General features: G+C 37.2%; 1 protein-coding gene and 3 long non-coding RNA genes across 4 annotated transcripts; 3 read left to right on the forward strand and 1 right to left on the reverse strand.

Annotated features, from left to right (window-relative positions):
- Window positions 1–561: 561 nt before the first annotated feature.
- On the forward strand, window positions 562–1,558 carry LOC144658734 (uncharacterized). Its single transcript, XR_013571770.1, has 2 exons — window positions 562–977; window positions 1,353–1,558. It is a non-coding gene; the product is annotated as an uncharacterized LOC144658734 (long non-coding RNA).
- Window positions 1,559–2,291: 733 nt separating this feature from the next.
- On the reverse strand, window positions 2,292–3,890 carry LOC144658733 (uncharacterized). Its single transcript, XR_013571769.1, has 2 exons — window positions 3,609–3,890; window positions 2,292–2,973 (listed from the first exon to the last, which is right to left on the reverse strand). It is a non-coding gene; the product is annotated as an uncharacterized LOC144658733 (long non-coding RNA).
- A 1,496-nt stretch (window positions 3,891–5,386) lies between these two features.
- LOC144658976 (uncharacterized) lies at window positions 5,387–8,550 on the forward strand. The gene is made up of 2 exons (XR_013571825.1): window positions 5,387–6,482; window positions 6,563–8,550. It is a non-coding gene; the product is annotated as an uncharacterized LOC144658976 (long non-coding RNA).
- Window positions 8,551–11,282: 2,732 nt separating this feature from the next.
- Window positions 11,283–16,486, forward strand: LOC144658963 (iron-sulfur cluster assembly scaffold protein IscU-like). The gene is made up of 5 exons (XM_078519487.1): window positions 11,283–11,437; window positions 13,300–13,413; window positions 14,377–14,487; window positions 14,824–14,902; window positions 15,801–16,486. The coding sequence occupies exons 1-5, from the start codon at window positions 11,348–11,350 to the stop codon at window positions 15,869–15,871; spliced, it is 465 nt and encodes a 154-aa protein (XP_078375613.1). The 5' UTR covers window positions 11,283–11,347; the 3' UTR covers window positions 15,872–16,486.
- The last annotated feature ends 1,133 nt before the right edge of the window (window positions 16,487–17,619 follow it).

Here is a 17,619-nt window from a genome sequence, read left to right on the forward strand (position 1 = left end):
CTACGAGATGGAGCGATGAGGTGCCGCTGAGCAGATGCGGGATGTTGAAAGAAGCGCCTTGCTTCTCCTTTCGTTCAATAAGAAGAGTAATGAAGATCAGTTTAGAGCTAACAAATCGGTCCTAGAAGCAATTGAAGACGATATCGATGGTCTTTGTCGTAAAGACTTTGACAAATCCAAGAAAGCGTTCTATCGGGGAATGTCTTTTAATTTTAGTCACCGTTCTGCTTTGAAATGCAAACATCACGACGTGGCGGATGTCGGTCGAAGACGATCATGAGAAGAAAACTTATAGAGCTGAAGCAAAACCAGGTCTCTGTAGTATGGTGGGTGATTACCGTCATAATTAAACTTTGGATTTTGTTACTTGTTATTGCATTTTGTTTTACAATAAGTTGCTTGTGTGTTTGAATTTTATGTTGGTTGTATCAATTTTCTGTCAGAATTCAGAAATTTTCGTCTAATCAAATTTTCGGATAGCTCTAAACTTTCTAGTAATTTGAATTTTTCAGGTTGTGCCAGTTTTCGGGAACTATTCCAATTTCTGGTGTCATGATTTTTTGCCAGTAGTTCGAATTTTCGGACACATTCAATTTTCTGCTAGTAGTTCGAATTTTCGGACACATTCAATTTTCTGCTAGTTCCCGGCGCCATATTGGAATAGTAACCGCGCAGACATGATAGCGAGGCTACCGGTGACCCGTGGCTGAGCGTGAAGAGAGATTACAGTGAGGATTCGGCAATTAGCCCGTGTTTTTTCGCGTTTTTCGGAACATAAGCGAAAGTTTTGATTCTAATAATACTCCTTCGTCATCTTCTAAGATGAATGGAAAATATTGGGCCGCTTTTGGCTGTAAAAAAGGCGAGAAAACTTCTCAGGGGCCATCAGTTGTTTTCGCTGCGTAACAAAACACAAGGAGATCCAGTGAAGAAATCGCATCCATGGTGTAATCTGATAAGACGCCAGCATGAGCATAGTGAGGACAATTTTCTTCGTCTTTAAAGCAATTTTTCTTTGTACTAATCATTACTAAAAAGGAAATATACACAGCTCTCCTGAGCAAGTCGTTGGGATCAGAAAGAAAGGTTTTTAACATGCAATGTTTACAAAACTTTTGTTTACTTGCTCTCAATCACTGAAGTTGATGTTTAATAATACTTTACATTACACAGTGCCCAATTCTTGAAAGTTTTCAGTAAAATAGTTATCCCAAATCAGGAATTATTCTCAATTTTGCAGACTTCTTTTTTATTTTATTTCTGAGTGTGGCAGTTTATTTTATATTGGTTAGAGCTGCTTTTAGGTGAAGTTATAAGCTTGGTTTAAATAAAGTTTTAATATTATCTCATAGGTAAAGAGAAATCCCAGCAACATAGATTGTGAAACATTCTAAAAGGAGTCTGCCAGTTGAAAGAAGCTCAGAAAATCATCTATTCAAGTCAAGAAATGGAAAATAACACAAGCAGAGGGCAATTTTTTAAGAATAAAAAATGTTTTCATAGTTGAAATGACTGCATCAGCTACTAAGTTTTGAAATAAATCATTTGCAGTGTTGAATCAAGGTGTTTCAAAAAGCCATTTAACAGTTCCTGTTACTATAAAAAAGTATTACCAACCCAAACAGTATGGTAAGGATTATTATAATGAGATGCACAAAATGTGGACCATGTATAACTGACAATAATGCTTGCAAGTCTAAAGTTATATTTACAAAAATTGCCTGAGGGAATGATAAAATCATTGCTATACTTTACATGTCCAGGGACAACTGTATTTGTTCTTTGTCCTTGCCTTATTCTGGCCTTAAAGGAATTTTATTGTCTATTTTGGAGAGAAAAGGCTTGCTTTTTCAATTTTTTTTTAACACCACATTCTCAGACAAAACAAATTCCACCCCTACACATTGACCTGGTGTGGGAGACGCGGTGGCCAATGGTTAGCGCACTCGACTCCCAGTCGAACGGCCCGGGTTCGAGTCCTGGTGGGGGAGCTGCGTTGTGTTCTTGGCCAAGACACTTTACTCTCAGTGCCTCTCTCCACCCAGGTGTATAAATGGGTAACAGCGAATTTACTGCTGGCATTCCATCCAGGGGGGAGTAGACCTAGTCGCTTAATGCTACGGAAACCGGGATAAGCTCCAGCTGTATGAGCCACTTGGCTCGGACACAGACTTTACCTTACCTTTTACAGATTGACCTGGAGGTTACAACGAGAAATTCCTCTTCCCCATTGATGGTAGAGTTTCATATGGACACCGAACTACAGCTAATCTAGCAGAGTTCCATCCAGCTTCATGATGAAGATTTTATTTATTTTAATTTTCTTTACTGTCTTATTTAAACAATACATTCATCTTAAACATTACATCAATATTTTCAATACTACATGCAGGACCTTAAATTTTATAGCTCCCCATTTGAGATAATAAACATTCAGAAAGTGTTTAAAGTATTGACATACTTTCTGGTTTCAGTGTAAAAGATTTATGGGTGGTTAACCCTTTACTGTCAAAGAATGAACAGCCCGAAAACTTTACCAGGTCAATACATACACATGTACACAAAAGGAGATGTAACAGTAATTAAAATTTTTCCCTGAATTTGACCAAATTCTCTCATCTAGAGCTGATAGAAAAGTTGATTTTTAACCTCTTCTGGAGAAATAATACCAAAATGATGGGTTATCACTGATGGACGATTAAACTACCCTGACTGTAATGTGGTTGAGACCAAACTTTGCCTGAAATTCAACCAGTTTAAATTCAATGATGCATTATTCTCTTTGCAGATCAATCAGACTTTTCATCAGGTGATTTAATAGGGTGCAATAATACTCCTGGTTAATGAGAAAAAAGTTTTCCCTTTTCTTTTGCATTTTTATTTCTTGAGTAGATGTTTCTCTGTGCCTTCTTTTAAATAGTGACTTCCTTGTGTGATAATTTCACAATCCATGTTTACTGGGATAGCTTTCACCTATGAGACAATATTGAAAACGGATTTAAACTAAGCTTACAACTTTACCTAAAAGCAACTCTTTGTTATCAATAATCTATTTCTTTTGAGGGGGGCAAAGGGTTTATGCGTGACACGTGAAAAGGGCAAAAATTAGTCCGTGACGCGTGAAAATAGGGCAAAAATTAGACCGTGACGCGTGAAAAATAGTTAGAAAAGAAACGTGATCCGTGAATTTTGCTGTTTCAAGTATACGTGACACGTGAATTTGGTTAAAACTTGTGCGTGAAACGGGATCACGAACCCCCCTTTGGTACCCTCTCTTTTAAATCTTATCAAAATACAATAAGCTTATATCAGACTCAAAATAAATACAGAAATAAAAAAAACCGTAGGCAAAATTGGGAATAATTTCTGAATTGAGATATATATTTAAATGGAGACTTGTCAACAGAAGGGCTTTCCTAGATATAAAATATTATCAAACAACTTCAGTGATTAGAAGCAAGTATAAAACAAAAGTTTTGTAAACATTGCATGTTAAAAACCTTTTTTCTGATCCCAACGACTTGCTCAGGAGAGCTGTGTATATTTCCTTTTTTGTAATGATTAGTGCAAAGAAAAATTGCTTTAAAGACGAAGAAAATTGTCCTCACCATGCTCATGCTGGCGTCTTATCAGATTACACCATGGATGCGATTTCTTCACTGGATCTCCTTGTGTTTTGTTACGCAGCGAAAACAACTGATGGCCCCTGAGAAGTTTACTCGCCTTTTTTACAGCCAAAAGCGGCCCAATATTTTCCATTCATCTTAGAAGATGACGAAGGAGTATTATTAGAATCAAAACTTTCGCTTATGTTCCGAAAAACGCGAAAAAACACGGGCTAATTGCCGAATCCTCACTGTAATCTCTCTTCACGCTCAGCCACGGGTCACCGGTAGCCTCACTATCATGTCTGCGCGGTTACTATTCCAATATGGCGCCGGGAACTAGCAGAAAATTGAATGTGTCCGAAAATTCGAACTACTAGCAGAAAATTGAATGTGTCCGAAAATTCGAACTACTGGCAAAAAATCATGACACCAGAAATTGGAATAGTTCCCGAAAACTGGCACAACCTGAAAAATTCAAATTACTAGAAAGTTTAGAGCTATCCGAAAATTTGATTAGACGAAAATTTCTGAATTCTGACAGAAAATTGATACAACCAACATAAAATTCAAACACACAAGCAACTTATTGTAAAACAAAATGCAATAACAAGTAACAAAATCCAAAGTTTAATTATGACGGTAATCACCCACCATACTATGGAGACTCCTTTCTTGTGCTGGTCCTGCCGACTTACGGTCAGAGTAGCTAGGCAACAACGCCCAGGATCAAGGTGTAGTTTGTTCCATTTTACTTTTGGTTTGATTTCTTTTTTATTTAACAGTTTATTCATGTTTTGTTTAAAGGCAGATTGCGTAGATCACTTCAGTTTTGGAAAGTAATTCCCACGCCTTGTTTCATAATAGGCACTATTAGTCGGGCTTCATGTTGCCACTATTTATAATTCCACGGCTTTTTGTTACAACGAACAATTAATCACTAATTTATTGGTGCTGAAAATTTATCTGTCTTTGTTCAGATCACTATAACGGGCTTATTAGTTTTGAGTGTATCACTATATTTTCTACACCTTCTATCTGTTCCTATTTTGATTCCTTGTTATTGCGTTTATTGATCTCGGTAGCTTTTTGCGCATATATTATATTGTTGCTACGGGCTAAGGTTTCCCGTTAGTCTCCTATGCATTTTGCGTCCTACAGTATTAGTACTTTGCTTTATGGCTTTTTAGCCTTCTGCTTGAAGAGCACGTGCCCTTGAGGGGTCTATGATATGAGATTGTTTATGTTTTAGATTTGAATACAGTGCCCTTGATGGGTCTATGATACGATCGAGATTATTTATGTTGAAGATCTGAATACAGTGCCCTTGAGATTGCATAGAAGAGCCAATATTGTTGGAATGCAAATAAACCATTATTATTATTATTATTATTATTGTTTATGTTGAAGATTTGATTACAGTGCCCTTGAGGGGTCTATGATATGAGATTGTTTACGTTGAAGATTTGAATACAGTGCCCTTGAGTTTGCATAGAAGAGCCAATATTGTTGGAATGCAAATAAACCATCATTATTATTATTATTATTACCAAAAATAAGTCGTATTTGTAATGTATGCTCAAATTTAAGTCAGAATGTATTTTTAGCCATTGTAAATATTTTAGAAATAGACAAATAAAATTATTACTATTATTGTTATTATTATTGTTGTTGTTGTTTTTGTTGAAGATGTGATTACATTGCCCTTGGGGGGCCTATGATATGAGATTATTTATGTTGAAGATTTGAATACAGTGCCCTTGAGGGGTCTATGATATGAGATTGTTTATGTCGAAGTTTTGAATACAGTGCCCTTGAGGGGTCTATGTTAAATGATTGATAATGTTGAAGATTTATTATCACTCCCCTTTAGGGGTCTGATATGAGACTGTCAATGTCAAGTATTTATATATTTCCATAGTGCCCTTTAGTGGTGTATAGAGTACATGTATGTTTCTTGCCGTTTTGTTTCTTTCTGGAGTAAGCGTTCATAAATATTGAATTGCGTTTCTCTGGAAGTTGCTTGTCTGTGTGTATTAGCTTGCTTAGTCTCTCTTTTGTTCAAGTACCATGCGCCTTTTTTCCTAGCCGGGGTTTAGTTGTAATGCCTCATATTTTTTTCTCCCCTTTTTGTTTGTTTTCACATATTCCTTTATTATCACTTTGTTTCGTTTTTTCTTTAGACATTTCTGGCACGAGGTTATAGTCTTCATCTACATGTGATACAGGAGAGGTGTCTTTATTATTATTAAAAAAAAAAAAAAAAAAAGAAAAGAAAGAAAATGAAATTTACAGCTCTTGTTTTTGAGTGCTTCAGCGATTTCTCTTAGTTACACAAGAGTTTTCAACAGATGGAGATCTTTTGCCTCAACTGTGTTGGGTACCAGTCCCATCCCTGTAAAGCCCATCAATTGTGCCTCGTTCATGCAGTTAATGCTTTATTCGAGCACATCAGTGTTTTCTATCAGTTGTGCATTCCATGGTTTCAAGTCGCTGCACGATCTGGCAAGCTTGAGTGTCCCAATTATCCTTCACTGCTATAGCAGTTAAAGAAAGTACGGTCCACCAGCTAATCACTGAAAGGAATGCCCTGAATCAAGGTGTAGTTTGTTCTGTTTTGCGTTTGCTTTCAGTTTTGATCCTAGTTATTCTTTGGTTTTTTCATACTAGTCGCATTTAGCGCTTTTCATCTTATTTTACATTAATTCAATTGTTTTTGTATTTTATTTCCTAGATCATGAGTCTGAAGCTTTGCCATTGCCATTTATTGATCCCTCTTTTCGTTTACTTGTTCTGTTGGTGTATTGTGATATTAAATCTGGTGTCAAGTAAAAAGATTGTGTTTAATTATCACTTCAGTATTTTGGAAACTTTTTGGTGCACCTTGTTTCATATTAGGCACAATAAGTAGGGGTTCAAGTTGCCACTACTTTTAATTCTGGGGTTTTTGTTACAAGAAACATTGTTAGATTTACCAGTAGTGATGCTGGAATCTGTTTTTGCTAAGATCGCTTTTAGGAGCAATGCTAGTTTTATAATGTTGCTCGGATCTGTCTTTGCCGAGATCGCTATTACGAGTTTTTTAGTTTGCAATGTTTCATTTTATTTTCAACACCTCCAAAGATATTTAATCCTTTATCTATTCCTATTAAAAATTTGAGGAAAAGCGTTTGTATTATTGATCTTGATCTTTGTAGCTTTACGCAATAATCTTAGTATTCTTACAAGCCAAGGTTTCGCGTTGGTTTCCAATGCATTTCGCGTCCCACAATGTTAGTACATTGCTATTTGGCTTTCTAGCCTTCTCCTTGAAGATGACGTGGCCCTTGATATGTGCCGTTTACGGATCTATAATATCAGTTTGTAATTTTCGATCATTTGTTTAACAGTGCCTTTGATGGGTCTATGATAAGATTCTTAATGTTGAAGATTTGCATACAGTGCCCTTGAGCGGTCTGTCATACAAGTTTGCTTATTTTGAAGATTTGTAAACACTGCCCTTGAAGGGGCTGATGTGAGACTGTTGATGTTGAACAATTGTATATCAGATAGTACCTTTGAGTGGTATATAGAGTATGTTAGTTGTAGTTTTGTTTCTTTCTGGATAAAGCGTTCATAAATATTTTATTGTGTTTCTTTGGAAGTTGCTTGTCTGTTAGCTTGCTTAGTTTCTGTTTTGTTAAGGCAGGTTGGGGTTATTTTTAATTTCGTATATATTTCCCCCCTTCTTTGTTGTCACATATTGTTTTATTTTCACTTGCTTTTTTTTTTTTTCGTTTTTTCTGCAGACATTTTTGACACGAGGTTCTGGACTTCATCTACCTGTAATACGGGAGAGGTGTCTTTAATAATGGAGAAAATGAAATTTACAGCTCTTGTTTCCAGAACTTCCGGGACTTAGTTACGCAAGAGTTTTCAACAGATGGAGATCCTTTTATGACTTTTATACAACTGTGTTGGCTACCAATCTCATCCTTGTGAAGCACATCAATTGTACATTGATCTGCAGTATCTGCTGGATTCAAGCAAAATAATCAGTTTCCTTTATCAATTGCGCTTTCCATGGTTTCAAGTGGCTGCACGATCTGTGAACTACCCACTCAGATGATGGTCTCTTTCAAGGAATTTCCGCTAACATGGCCCTTTGGCCTCAACCTCTGTTGTGAACAATTAGTTACATTCTGTTGACACTCTCTAGCAAGTAGATGAGAAGTTCAAAATTATAATCACTTTCCTCTAGCCCTTTCTTTTTATCTCTATATGGTTGGCTTGGCTGGCCAACGCACCCAATTTAATCAATGTCTTGTGTGTCCGGATGTGTAGTGGAGGCAAAATATGTAATTTGTGATGATCTTAAATTAGCATAAATTACTATTTTGCCGGCACGGATCAGAGGGCTGGGTACGGGTTTGAGGTGTGCAGTGTTTAGTGGGATTTGAGTTTAAATAGGTGGCCGTTAGAAAGGTGAGACATTCTACGGTCAGCCTTCGTCACGTTTTGGTCAATGTTTGGTTATATTTGTTTTTCCTATGTCATCAGTGGATGCAGGATTACGCTTCGTTTTGTTTAAATATTTAGTTCTGCTATTATAATTGTATCACTGTAAGATTGTATATTTCGAATGACGCTTCGTCTTGTTTAAATATTTAGGTTTGCTATCAGAATTGTATCACTGTAAGATCGTATATTTGGAAAAGTATTTGTATATTTGGAAAAGTATTTGTTTACAGTAGTTAGATAATAATACCCTAAACCTCCAAGGGTTGCGCCACTGCCTTGGTCGGGGCCACACGTTCCCCGTTTTCTCCACTTGCTGGTTTTTAGGGGTTTTCGTGTCCGGCTTTGGTGCACTTAGTATTTGTCATTTATTCATACCTTGTATTATATGTTGAGATGGAATAAACGGGACGATGGCTTGGCTGGCCAACGCACCCAATTTAATCAATGTCTTGTGTGTCCGGATGTGTAGTGGAGGCAAAATCTTCCAAGTTCGCATGTTTTTTTTTTTTTTTTGCATTTACAATACCCTGCCATCTTTTACGCAGACTTCTCAGTCAAATCCCTAAATAATTTCATTTCTTCGACAAGTTCTTTAGTGTTTATGATCACAATACAGAAGAAAGCATGTTAAGGTTTGGTATAACTGGTGATGAAGCAGAAAGGAGGAAATATGAAATTATTTACAATGAGACAACCTTCTTTTACCTGGCCTCGTCAGGCAACGGTCTGCAAGCAGCCTGAAGTAAAAAAGTCCGCGACTGAAGAAAACTTACTATTAGCCTGCAGAAATCCGTCCGCGTTTGCTAAAGCTTGTCAGACGAAAGAAAAGTGAGGTCTGACGTTTTTTAAGGTCAAAACGTTTCTCATCTCTGTCTGGATGCCACAAGCAAAATGTTAAAAAAAAATGACGTTTCAATGGAGGTCTTTCAAGTCACAGAGGCGTTCTTATGAGCGCGCATAAAGGAACGCGCGCGTCCACGAATTTGGACTTTGGGTGGTTTGAACATGGATAGTAAAAGGTCTTTTTACTATCCATGGTTTGAACGATGATTTTCAGGGCCAGGAAGCGGGTCCTGGTCCGTTGATATAATTTCAGAAAAAATAACTATATCAAACCAGAGAAAATAAAGATAATGTATCCACCTTTCTCTTTCTTGCAATACACTTAATGAGAAATCACACAGCAACGTTTCCTGCTCAACGCTAACTTTTTGAAATTACGCCTGTCAACGATTTAAATAAACGAGTCGTTCGGTTCCGCATCTCACGCTTCGTCACTCGTCGCTCGATTTTTCCGTCGGCTCATTTTCTGCAAAAAGTCAGGATAAAGGACGGGCCATTTACATTTTTGAGGGGTTTAGCTAATTACGCAAAATTCTGAACAAGAAAAGTAGAAGAAAAAAAAAAAGGGAAAAAAAATAAGTAAGTCAAGTCACCTGCTTAACATGTATGGTGCAAAACATTTTTGCAGAAACTGCAGAGGGTTATGTTGATAAAATAATTCTTGGAAATACCAATGCTGATAAAAAGATAAAAAACATCTCACTCAGAAGAAATTTTTTTTAGCTGTGTATTGTCATTCGAAAAGGCTATGTGTGGATGCATTTGTATCAATATTTTCTATCTATTATTTCACCATACGCGAGCTTATATTGAACCATCAACACCAGTGCATCAACACTTAAGACTTTCACACCCTTGGTGATATCGCTTTTCGTTGCAACTGTCATAAAAAGCACTTGATCAGGGACCGCGGAGGGGGAGGGGCTGGTAGGGCTATAGCCCTACCACTTTTTTGGTTGGGTTGATATTTTAGGGCTCCGGATGAAAAGGATAATGTAATATATAGATTTAGGCAGGCCTAAAAACGGAGCTCTTCGTTTGTTAATGTTTAAAAATGACCCTAAATGGGAAAAATCTAAACCTTGCCCACACGGAATCTATCGAAACTGCGTTCAGAAAGTAAAAACATCGTGAAATTTTCTGTCATAAAATTAGCCTCAGCAATTCAGTACAGGTTGTTAGCTTGCATCAGGGTCCTGTCTCTTGATCTTTGCAGTGGTTAGCTTCGTTTTAACACGATCATTTGCTAAAGTGAGGCTTATTGTATTCTTGATGATAACAGCCGCAGATTCAACAGTGAACAACAGAAACAAGCAAACTGACTTGCACAGCGAATATCATTCGCAATTCTTTCGGGTTTTCTCGTAAACCATTTTCGTTTTCCACAATTTCGCGGAATATAGATGACTTTTGAAGACATCGTAGGAGAAAAATTTGGTAAAAAATTCCTGTCGCTCTTTTTACTCGCGTCATCAGCCTACACAGTGAACCCGCGCAACAAATTTTCTCGCGTTTTCATATCATATCTTCGTTTAGATCTACCTGAAACGTCCACATCATCCAGTCTTCCGGTACGAAAAATGCGACCTGAGACCAATTGCAATAAAATTCAAATGTAACCGTGTAGCGATTGAACGAGAGCCACATTTTTTTGCGTAAAGGCGCAGAGAGGTTTCGATACACTCACACATCATAAAAGACAAACAAAATAAAGCAGTGGGATAATAAACCTCTCAGATGTTTTGCTGTCTTTATTTTGTCTTGCCCTGCGAGCTTTATTTGCTATTTGTAATTTCCCTTCCTTTTCTTTAGCCACGGACGGGAAACCTCTTCGTCCCCAGGCCTAATCCGTGCGTACAACGGGGGTGGCGCCCCAAAATTTCTCGGTTCGATGGATGACCATTTGCTTATTATGGATGTCTGCTCGCGCGCGCCGAAGGCGCGCGCGGGAACTCGGCTATGAATTTTTACATGATAAATAGCGGAACAGTGACCCCTAATGCTTGCTTGTCTTAGCCAGATTTTTAGCCCTACCACTTTAAAATGGTCTCCGCGGTCCCTGTTGATCACGAATAAAGGAAAGTCACGAAAACCTCCACACGCGAAAATTTCCAGTGGCAGAGTAAAGTAACCTTGCGAGGTAGAGATTTCCTTCTCTTTCTGTTCGACAAGAGACGATATAGTAAAGTAAGGTAAATATGAAAATATAATCAAATTAAAATAAATTAATTCTTTGCGCGAGTGTTCCGGACAGCGGAGTGAGGCCTCGTTCAGGGCCCTGGGAAGGAGTCTTCTGGCATTGTTACGTCATTAAATGAAAAGTATTATGGATTACACACTGTGCAAAGTGCAAAGCAGACGTGAGACTGTACTGTTGCATAACAAGAGACAAGGAGAACATGGCTCTTTTTACGCGTAGTTTGAGAAGCGTTGCAAGGAAAGGTGTGAATACAAGGATAGGAGCTGCTGTTGCGTTCTACCACAAGAATGTAAGATAGTTGTTTCTTTTGCTTTGCACTTCACACACGTTTTAAAAAACTGTTTTTGAAAGCTTCAATTTTGTCTCACGTGGAACTTGAAAATATTGCAGTGCGTAGGTGCTTGAAGCTTTTATTTTATATAGCTCTGGTCATATTCTTGTTCGTCTGTTTCTGCAGCTTTTTAGGGCAACTAAAATCCTTTTTGTTTAAAGATCCTTTCTTTAATTGTGATCTAGAAGGTGATCGCGAGAATGGTTGGTGTTTTCATGCGTGTGGTTTTACCATAATGTAAACACAAGGATGTTTGGTTATTTTTGCAAAGTCACGTTTTCAGCTCACACGAGTATAAAAGCTAAAGTAACTTTAGCCAGCCCTCTCGTCTTAAATTTGAACGAAAACTCCACTCTGAATAAATTTCTTTGTTTTCCGAGCCTGGGTCATGAAACATGTGGAGTAAACAACTTCACAGACAGCCTGTTTATATGCGTGGCGAAAATACCCGCGAAAACATACAGTTGTATTGCATCGTAATTTCATTTTTGGCAAAGTACAGTAATCTGCAGGGTTCTTTTACCACATAATTATGTTATTGAAAATTAATCATCCATAGAAGAAAAGATGGAGAAAACCCCACTGAAAACAGATGTCAATAATTTTAATTTATAACGATAACAAACCAACATGGTCAAGTACAGAGTTAGAACAGCTGGTGGTAGTATACTAGACCGCTCCCTTCTTTTACCGTCAAATGCTTTTAGTGTGTAAGTCTAATTTTGGGTTGGTCGGTCAGATTAAAAAAAAATCCTGAAAAAATGTCAAAAATCAGGGGCGAATCACTGGAATAAGAGGTCCCGTTCCCAAGCATCATTGCCGAGGAAGCTGGAAACAACGAAACATGGTTACAAAATCAACATGGCGGGAATGGAGGAAGAAAGATTAATGTCAAGGTTAAAATCAGCTGAGAAAGGCGAAAAAAAGATGACCACCAATGCTACTTTGCGATCTGCCGGCATCCATAATGTGTGTGGTATCACATACACTTCAAATAAATTTAAAGTACAGATGTTCTGGAACTAAGCCTTTTTCATTCCAAATTTCCTCATAAGATAATCTGCTGAACCATTTCTTTGATATTTATTTCACTTTCTTTGTTTTCCCAAGAAATGATTCCTGCCATCTACAGATTTTCCTGTCAAACTACATGTACACCAAATTGGTTTTGTTTTCTTCATAGTTTAATTTAAGCTTCATTTCTCAAATATAAATAATCTAAACCGACTGTGATGAACGTTGCTCTTTGTTTCACTTGTGAACTCATCATTGATTCAAAAAGGCATCATTTATACTCGATCTCCGTAAGAGGATTTAAGCTCTTTCCAATGATGCCCAGATAAGCGTGATTGGGTTGACTGAGCTTCAAATACCCACAAAAATGCTTAGAAATTTGAGTGAAAAATTTGTAGGGGAATTTGCCTTGACCACCCTTGGCTTCTCAATGGCCTATATTTCCTGTAAAGATGGAGCTTTCTGGGGAATTCCTGAACTGCAAGCAAGCCCGGTGGAAGGCCAACAACTCCAGCGAAAAGATAAGAAAAGAAGAAAAAGGAAAAGCGGGAAAAAAATGAAAAACGAATAGCCTTAAGTGGTAGGGCACTTTGCCATTTGCGCATGCTCGAGCAACAATGTCATTAAGCATGATGCAAGTGCAAAGAACGGCGTGCCTTCATGTTGCAAGTGACGTTTTGAGTGAGTTGGATGCTAATTAGCTCATAACTGACCAGAAAATGTCAAAAACGTCCAAAAATGCGCCTTTTCAAACATCTCTGGGAGTCAGTGTGAGTGAGTAAATTATTGTTGTCATGTTATTTCAGGTTATTGACCATTATGAAAACCCAAGAAATGTTGGATCTATGGACAAGGATGATATGAATGTGGGAACTGGACTTGTTGGAGCTCCGGCTTGTGGTGATGTCATGAAACTTCAGGTTGGTCGTGTGCAGCTGTTATAAGAGAAAGGTGGTCCTACAAAACAGGGCTCAAATAAAACTTGAATTTTATGCTAGCTTGTCCTCAGACAAGCAGCTCTCAATTTTTGCTTGCTCGGGGCAGATGCATGCTTGTCTTAGTAGTTAGTTTGCATTTTTTACAATTTAGAGGCAACTTGCCTGGGTCATTGCCCATAAGGCAAGTAAGAATGAAAAGTTATTTGCCTGGCAGTACAACTTTTTTTTGAGTGCTTCAGAAGCATAAAAGCATATATGCAACAAATGTTATGCCAAAAGGTGCTATATACCATTGCTTGTGCAAAGTTCTCAGTGTTTTGAGTGCAAAGCTTGGAGAAACCGTACTACACATATTCATACCCCCCTGCTTCAAGAGAGTGTTTCCAGGGTCTTTTCTGGGACAAGGGAGATAAAGACCCTACATGTACAAATCTCAGGCAGAGAACTATGGTCAAGTCAGTAAGTTATGGGGTAATCCTTAATAATGTGTAAAATAAAACATTAATACTAGTGGATAAAAACATTAAAACTATATTGAGGTAAAAAGAAAAACGCTAAACTAATTGTTAAAAATAGATAAATTGCTAAAATTGTTACAATGATAAAAAGATAAAAAGCGCTAAGAACTCTTACAAATAGAGATTGTTAAAATTGATATTATTTATTATGTTCGACTTGTTGATCATTGTCACAAAACTCCTGAGGGACATCGCCTCGTAACACTCTCCTGGTGAAAGGTTCCAGAGTACTGCCCCTCTGTAAGATGTTGAAAGTTTCATGGAATCGGTTAAGTTAATAAGTTTATTAGTGAAGTTAAATGTAACTTTAAGCATATGACTGATTCAAAGGATAACAGAGGAACAATTTGTCAATATCTTGTCAGGTATCTTGTATGCATTTGTAAATTATAATGCTCACTGTTGGTTTCTTATGTGCTTTCTTCAGATCAAAGTTGATGAAAATGGTAAAATCATTGATGCAAAGTTTAAGACGTTTGGGTGTGGTTCTGCGATTGCCTCAAGTTCCCTCGCTACTGAGTGGGTGAAAGGAAAATCAGTAAGTGTTTTGTAACAGTAACAGATTAATTAGATTTCTCAGTTGTAATCTCTCTCATTTTATAACTTACTTTATCTTGTAGAAACAACACTTTTTGAGGTTGTGGTAAGGTGTTGCGTTCCTGCTAGGGCTAAGAACAGAAACAAAGCTTCCCTTGAGGAGCTTTGTTTCCATACTATTGTATCTGAAGCTTCACCTCTGTGGTATATCTAGTACAGGCCTTTATGGAGTTTATGAACTTGTAACAAGAAGTGCAAGATAGTTAAGGTTTAAGATAAATGTATGTTGTAGGTATCCCATGCTTTGTAACAGATGTTTGATGCTTTTGTAAAACAGGTAAACGATGCTAAAGAGATCAAAAACACTGAGATTGCCAAGGAACTTTCTCTTCCTCCAGTGAAGCTCCACTGCTCAAGTAAGTTACAAAGTACTGACCAATAACAATGTACATCACATTTATCCAAGTTTGAACAGTGTCGGTATTTTCCTTTTAACAATTGGATCACTCATAACCAACATTAAAAGAAGTAAAAAATAACAGCAAAAAAAAAAAACTGAATCAAAGTCATCATATCTGACAATTTTTAAGATTGGTGGTTCTTAATAGCTACTGGGCATTAAGGTAATTTCAATACACAGTGTTATCAGTTGAGGAAAAACATGTCAGCTTACAAGAATTCTGCTGTTGGGTAAAGGCTATTTTGTATATTAACCCATCGACACCTGTACTCGCTGTAACAGGCCGTGGCGAGCATTGACCTTTGTTCTGTTTGTGACGTCATGACCTTTGACCAAAAACGGCACCACTTATACTTAGAATCTGCGGGAGGAAAAGATCTTTCCAATGATACCTAAATCGCGGTAATTGCGTAAATGTAGCCTGGAATATACACAAAAACGCATAGAAATTTCGGTTAAAAACTCAAAGGAAAATTTCTGCAAGGAAGTCAATGGGTTAACTGGGCTTCAAATTTACCACTTAAAAAATGCAACCAGTTCTTAAATGCTGTATCTCGCGAGATTAATAATAAACATGTCTCTAGGATGATTTCCCTTAATTCAGCATTGTTTGAAAATGTTTTATTATTTTTTAAAATCAGGTAAATTACAGCCAAGGGTTTTGTGATTTTGCCAATGCAGTCCTTGTAACCGTACTTCTCCATTCTTGCTAATAGTAATACACATTTCCTTTGGCTCTAATTTTTGGAATTTGATATTAATTCAGGACAATATTCTCTTTGCTTGATTGTTGTTAGAACATGCATGTACATGTGAGGCATTACTAAAATTGTTTTGTTGTGTTTCATCATCAGTGCTTGCAGAGGATGCTATCAAAGCAGCATTGAACGACTACAGAGTGAAGCAGGAATCACTTAAACAATAAATACCAAGCAGAAAATATCATGAAGTATTGACCCTCAAACCAGCCAGCAGGAAGAATTAACCATGTTATCAACATTAACAAAATGTTACAACAATGGTTTTCTGTCAGCTTTTGTGGACTTTCAGGAGTCACAAATGGGCAAAACCATTGGTCAAGCAGGGCATATAAACGTAGAACTGAACCATAATTATCAGCCTCACTTCATGCATTCAACGGAGATCAAAATGAAAGGAATCACTTTGAGTTTTTTGCTGTGCCAAGAAGGAATAATATAATAATAGTGACTGTAATTATCTGAGTTTATTTCATGTGCTGTAGAATTAATGAACAAGTAAGTATTGGAAAGAATGTTTCTTCACAATATAACTGATAGAGTCTGTGACCAAACATGTAAAAGATATATTTTTATTCTGGAAATTGTGCCACTACCTCTGTGTGTGTGGTGTTCCTTACTAATCAAGTTATTGTTACAAACTGTATAAGAAAGATGATTTTTATTTGTGCCTAAACTACATCTCAGTGTAAAGAATTGGAATTGATTTAATTTGACCAAATCTGTATCGTATATGTAGACAGTCATGTTGGGACAAACAATAAAGTTCTTACTTATCCAAACATTTTTCCTTTCTTTTTTGAGTAATGATCATAAGCAAACTCAAACACTAACTAAGTTGTTTACTTCTTATTCTGAAACACAAACCGTCCATTTAAAAAGGTGGTTTAATCTCAAGGATGTGGATCAACAACAGCTAAAGCACAGTACTTCTGTTGGTATTATCAGCATATTGCACCAGTCTGTAACCCCAATACTGGGACCTGCGAACCCCAACCCCCCTTCAGTCCTATACCCCATTCACACCAGCAAAACATTGTTTAGTTAAACCAGGTTTAACAAAATAAAAGTCAGCAACGAAAACTGAAAGACTGAATTTTCCATAGGGTTCAAGTAAGCTCTAACTTGTGTTTTCATTATGCTTAATTTGAAGTTGACAAACATCAGTTAGCAACTTCTATAAAGAAAACCAAAAAAATGTGTTTGATCTTTGGTGTGACTTTATCTTGGACCGAAAAAGAGTTTTCATACATAAGTCCCTTTTTGACACTTTTTCTCCTTTTGCTGGACTGCAAAACAAATCAAACTACTGAATTTAAGAATTGAAGATTTGCTTAAGGTGATTCCCTAGTATTGCATTGCGCATCCTTACTGCGCAGAATTTTACACATAATTAGCGCGCGCACATTAACAAAATGGCGGTTTTTTTCTATGCGGCTTGGCTCGCACGAGAGAGAAATCATTGTTTTCTCGTAAACAATTCGGTGACCTATCATTTTTTTCTCTTAGTTCGAAAGTAGCGATCAAATTCTTTCTATAAAATGAATACAGAACAATTTCTATGGTAGAATAATACATTATCACCGAAAACATGCACTTTCAGCAGTACTCGCAAAGGAAAAATAAGGAATTATATGGTAAATACAAGGTCTTCCTGCTCCTAAACGAATACGGTGACCCCCCTTTTTTATTTCAAAATTTAACTTACCTTAAGGTAAACAACCAACTGGCAAAGTTTGGTTGGAAATCTATGAGCAGTTCTATTTCTAGGGAATTACCTTAATAATCTCAGACTTAGTGTGAGAGCAATACTGACACCAACATGGACCAAAAAGACCATCTGGCACCATGGGGGAGCATGCACCCAGATGCCCCAACTTTGTTAATGTACCAAACGCCATTAACTCAACCCCAA

The sequence above is a fragment of the Oculina patagonica genome, chromosome 6, assembly GCF_052425735.1.
Source record: "Oculina patagonica isolate OP01 chromosome 6, crgOcupat, whole genome shotgun sequence".
In the NCBI taxonomy this organism is placed as follows: domain Eukaryota; kingdom Metazoa; phylum Cnidaria; class Anthozoa; order Scleractinia; family Oculinidae; genus Oculina; species Oculina patagonica.

What these genes read in the sequence shown, in the direction of transcription:
- LOC144658963 (XM_078519487.1), top strand. Translation starts at nt 11,348, where the DNA reads ATGGCTCTTTTTACGCGTAGTTTGAGAAGCGTTGCAAGGAAAGGTGTG. An exon ending in TTGCGTTCTACCACAAGAAT is followed by an intron (nt 11,438 to 13,299) that starts GTAAGATAGTTG and finishes ATGTTATTTCAG; the next exon opens with GTTATTGACCATTATGAAAA. An exon ending in GTGATGTCATGAAACTTCAG is followed by an intron (nt 13,414 to 14,376) that starts GTTGGTCGTGTG and finishes TGCTTTCTTCAG; the next exon opens with ATCAAAGTTGATGAAAATGG.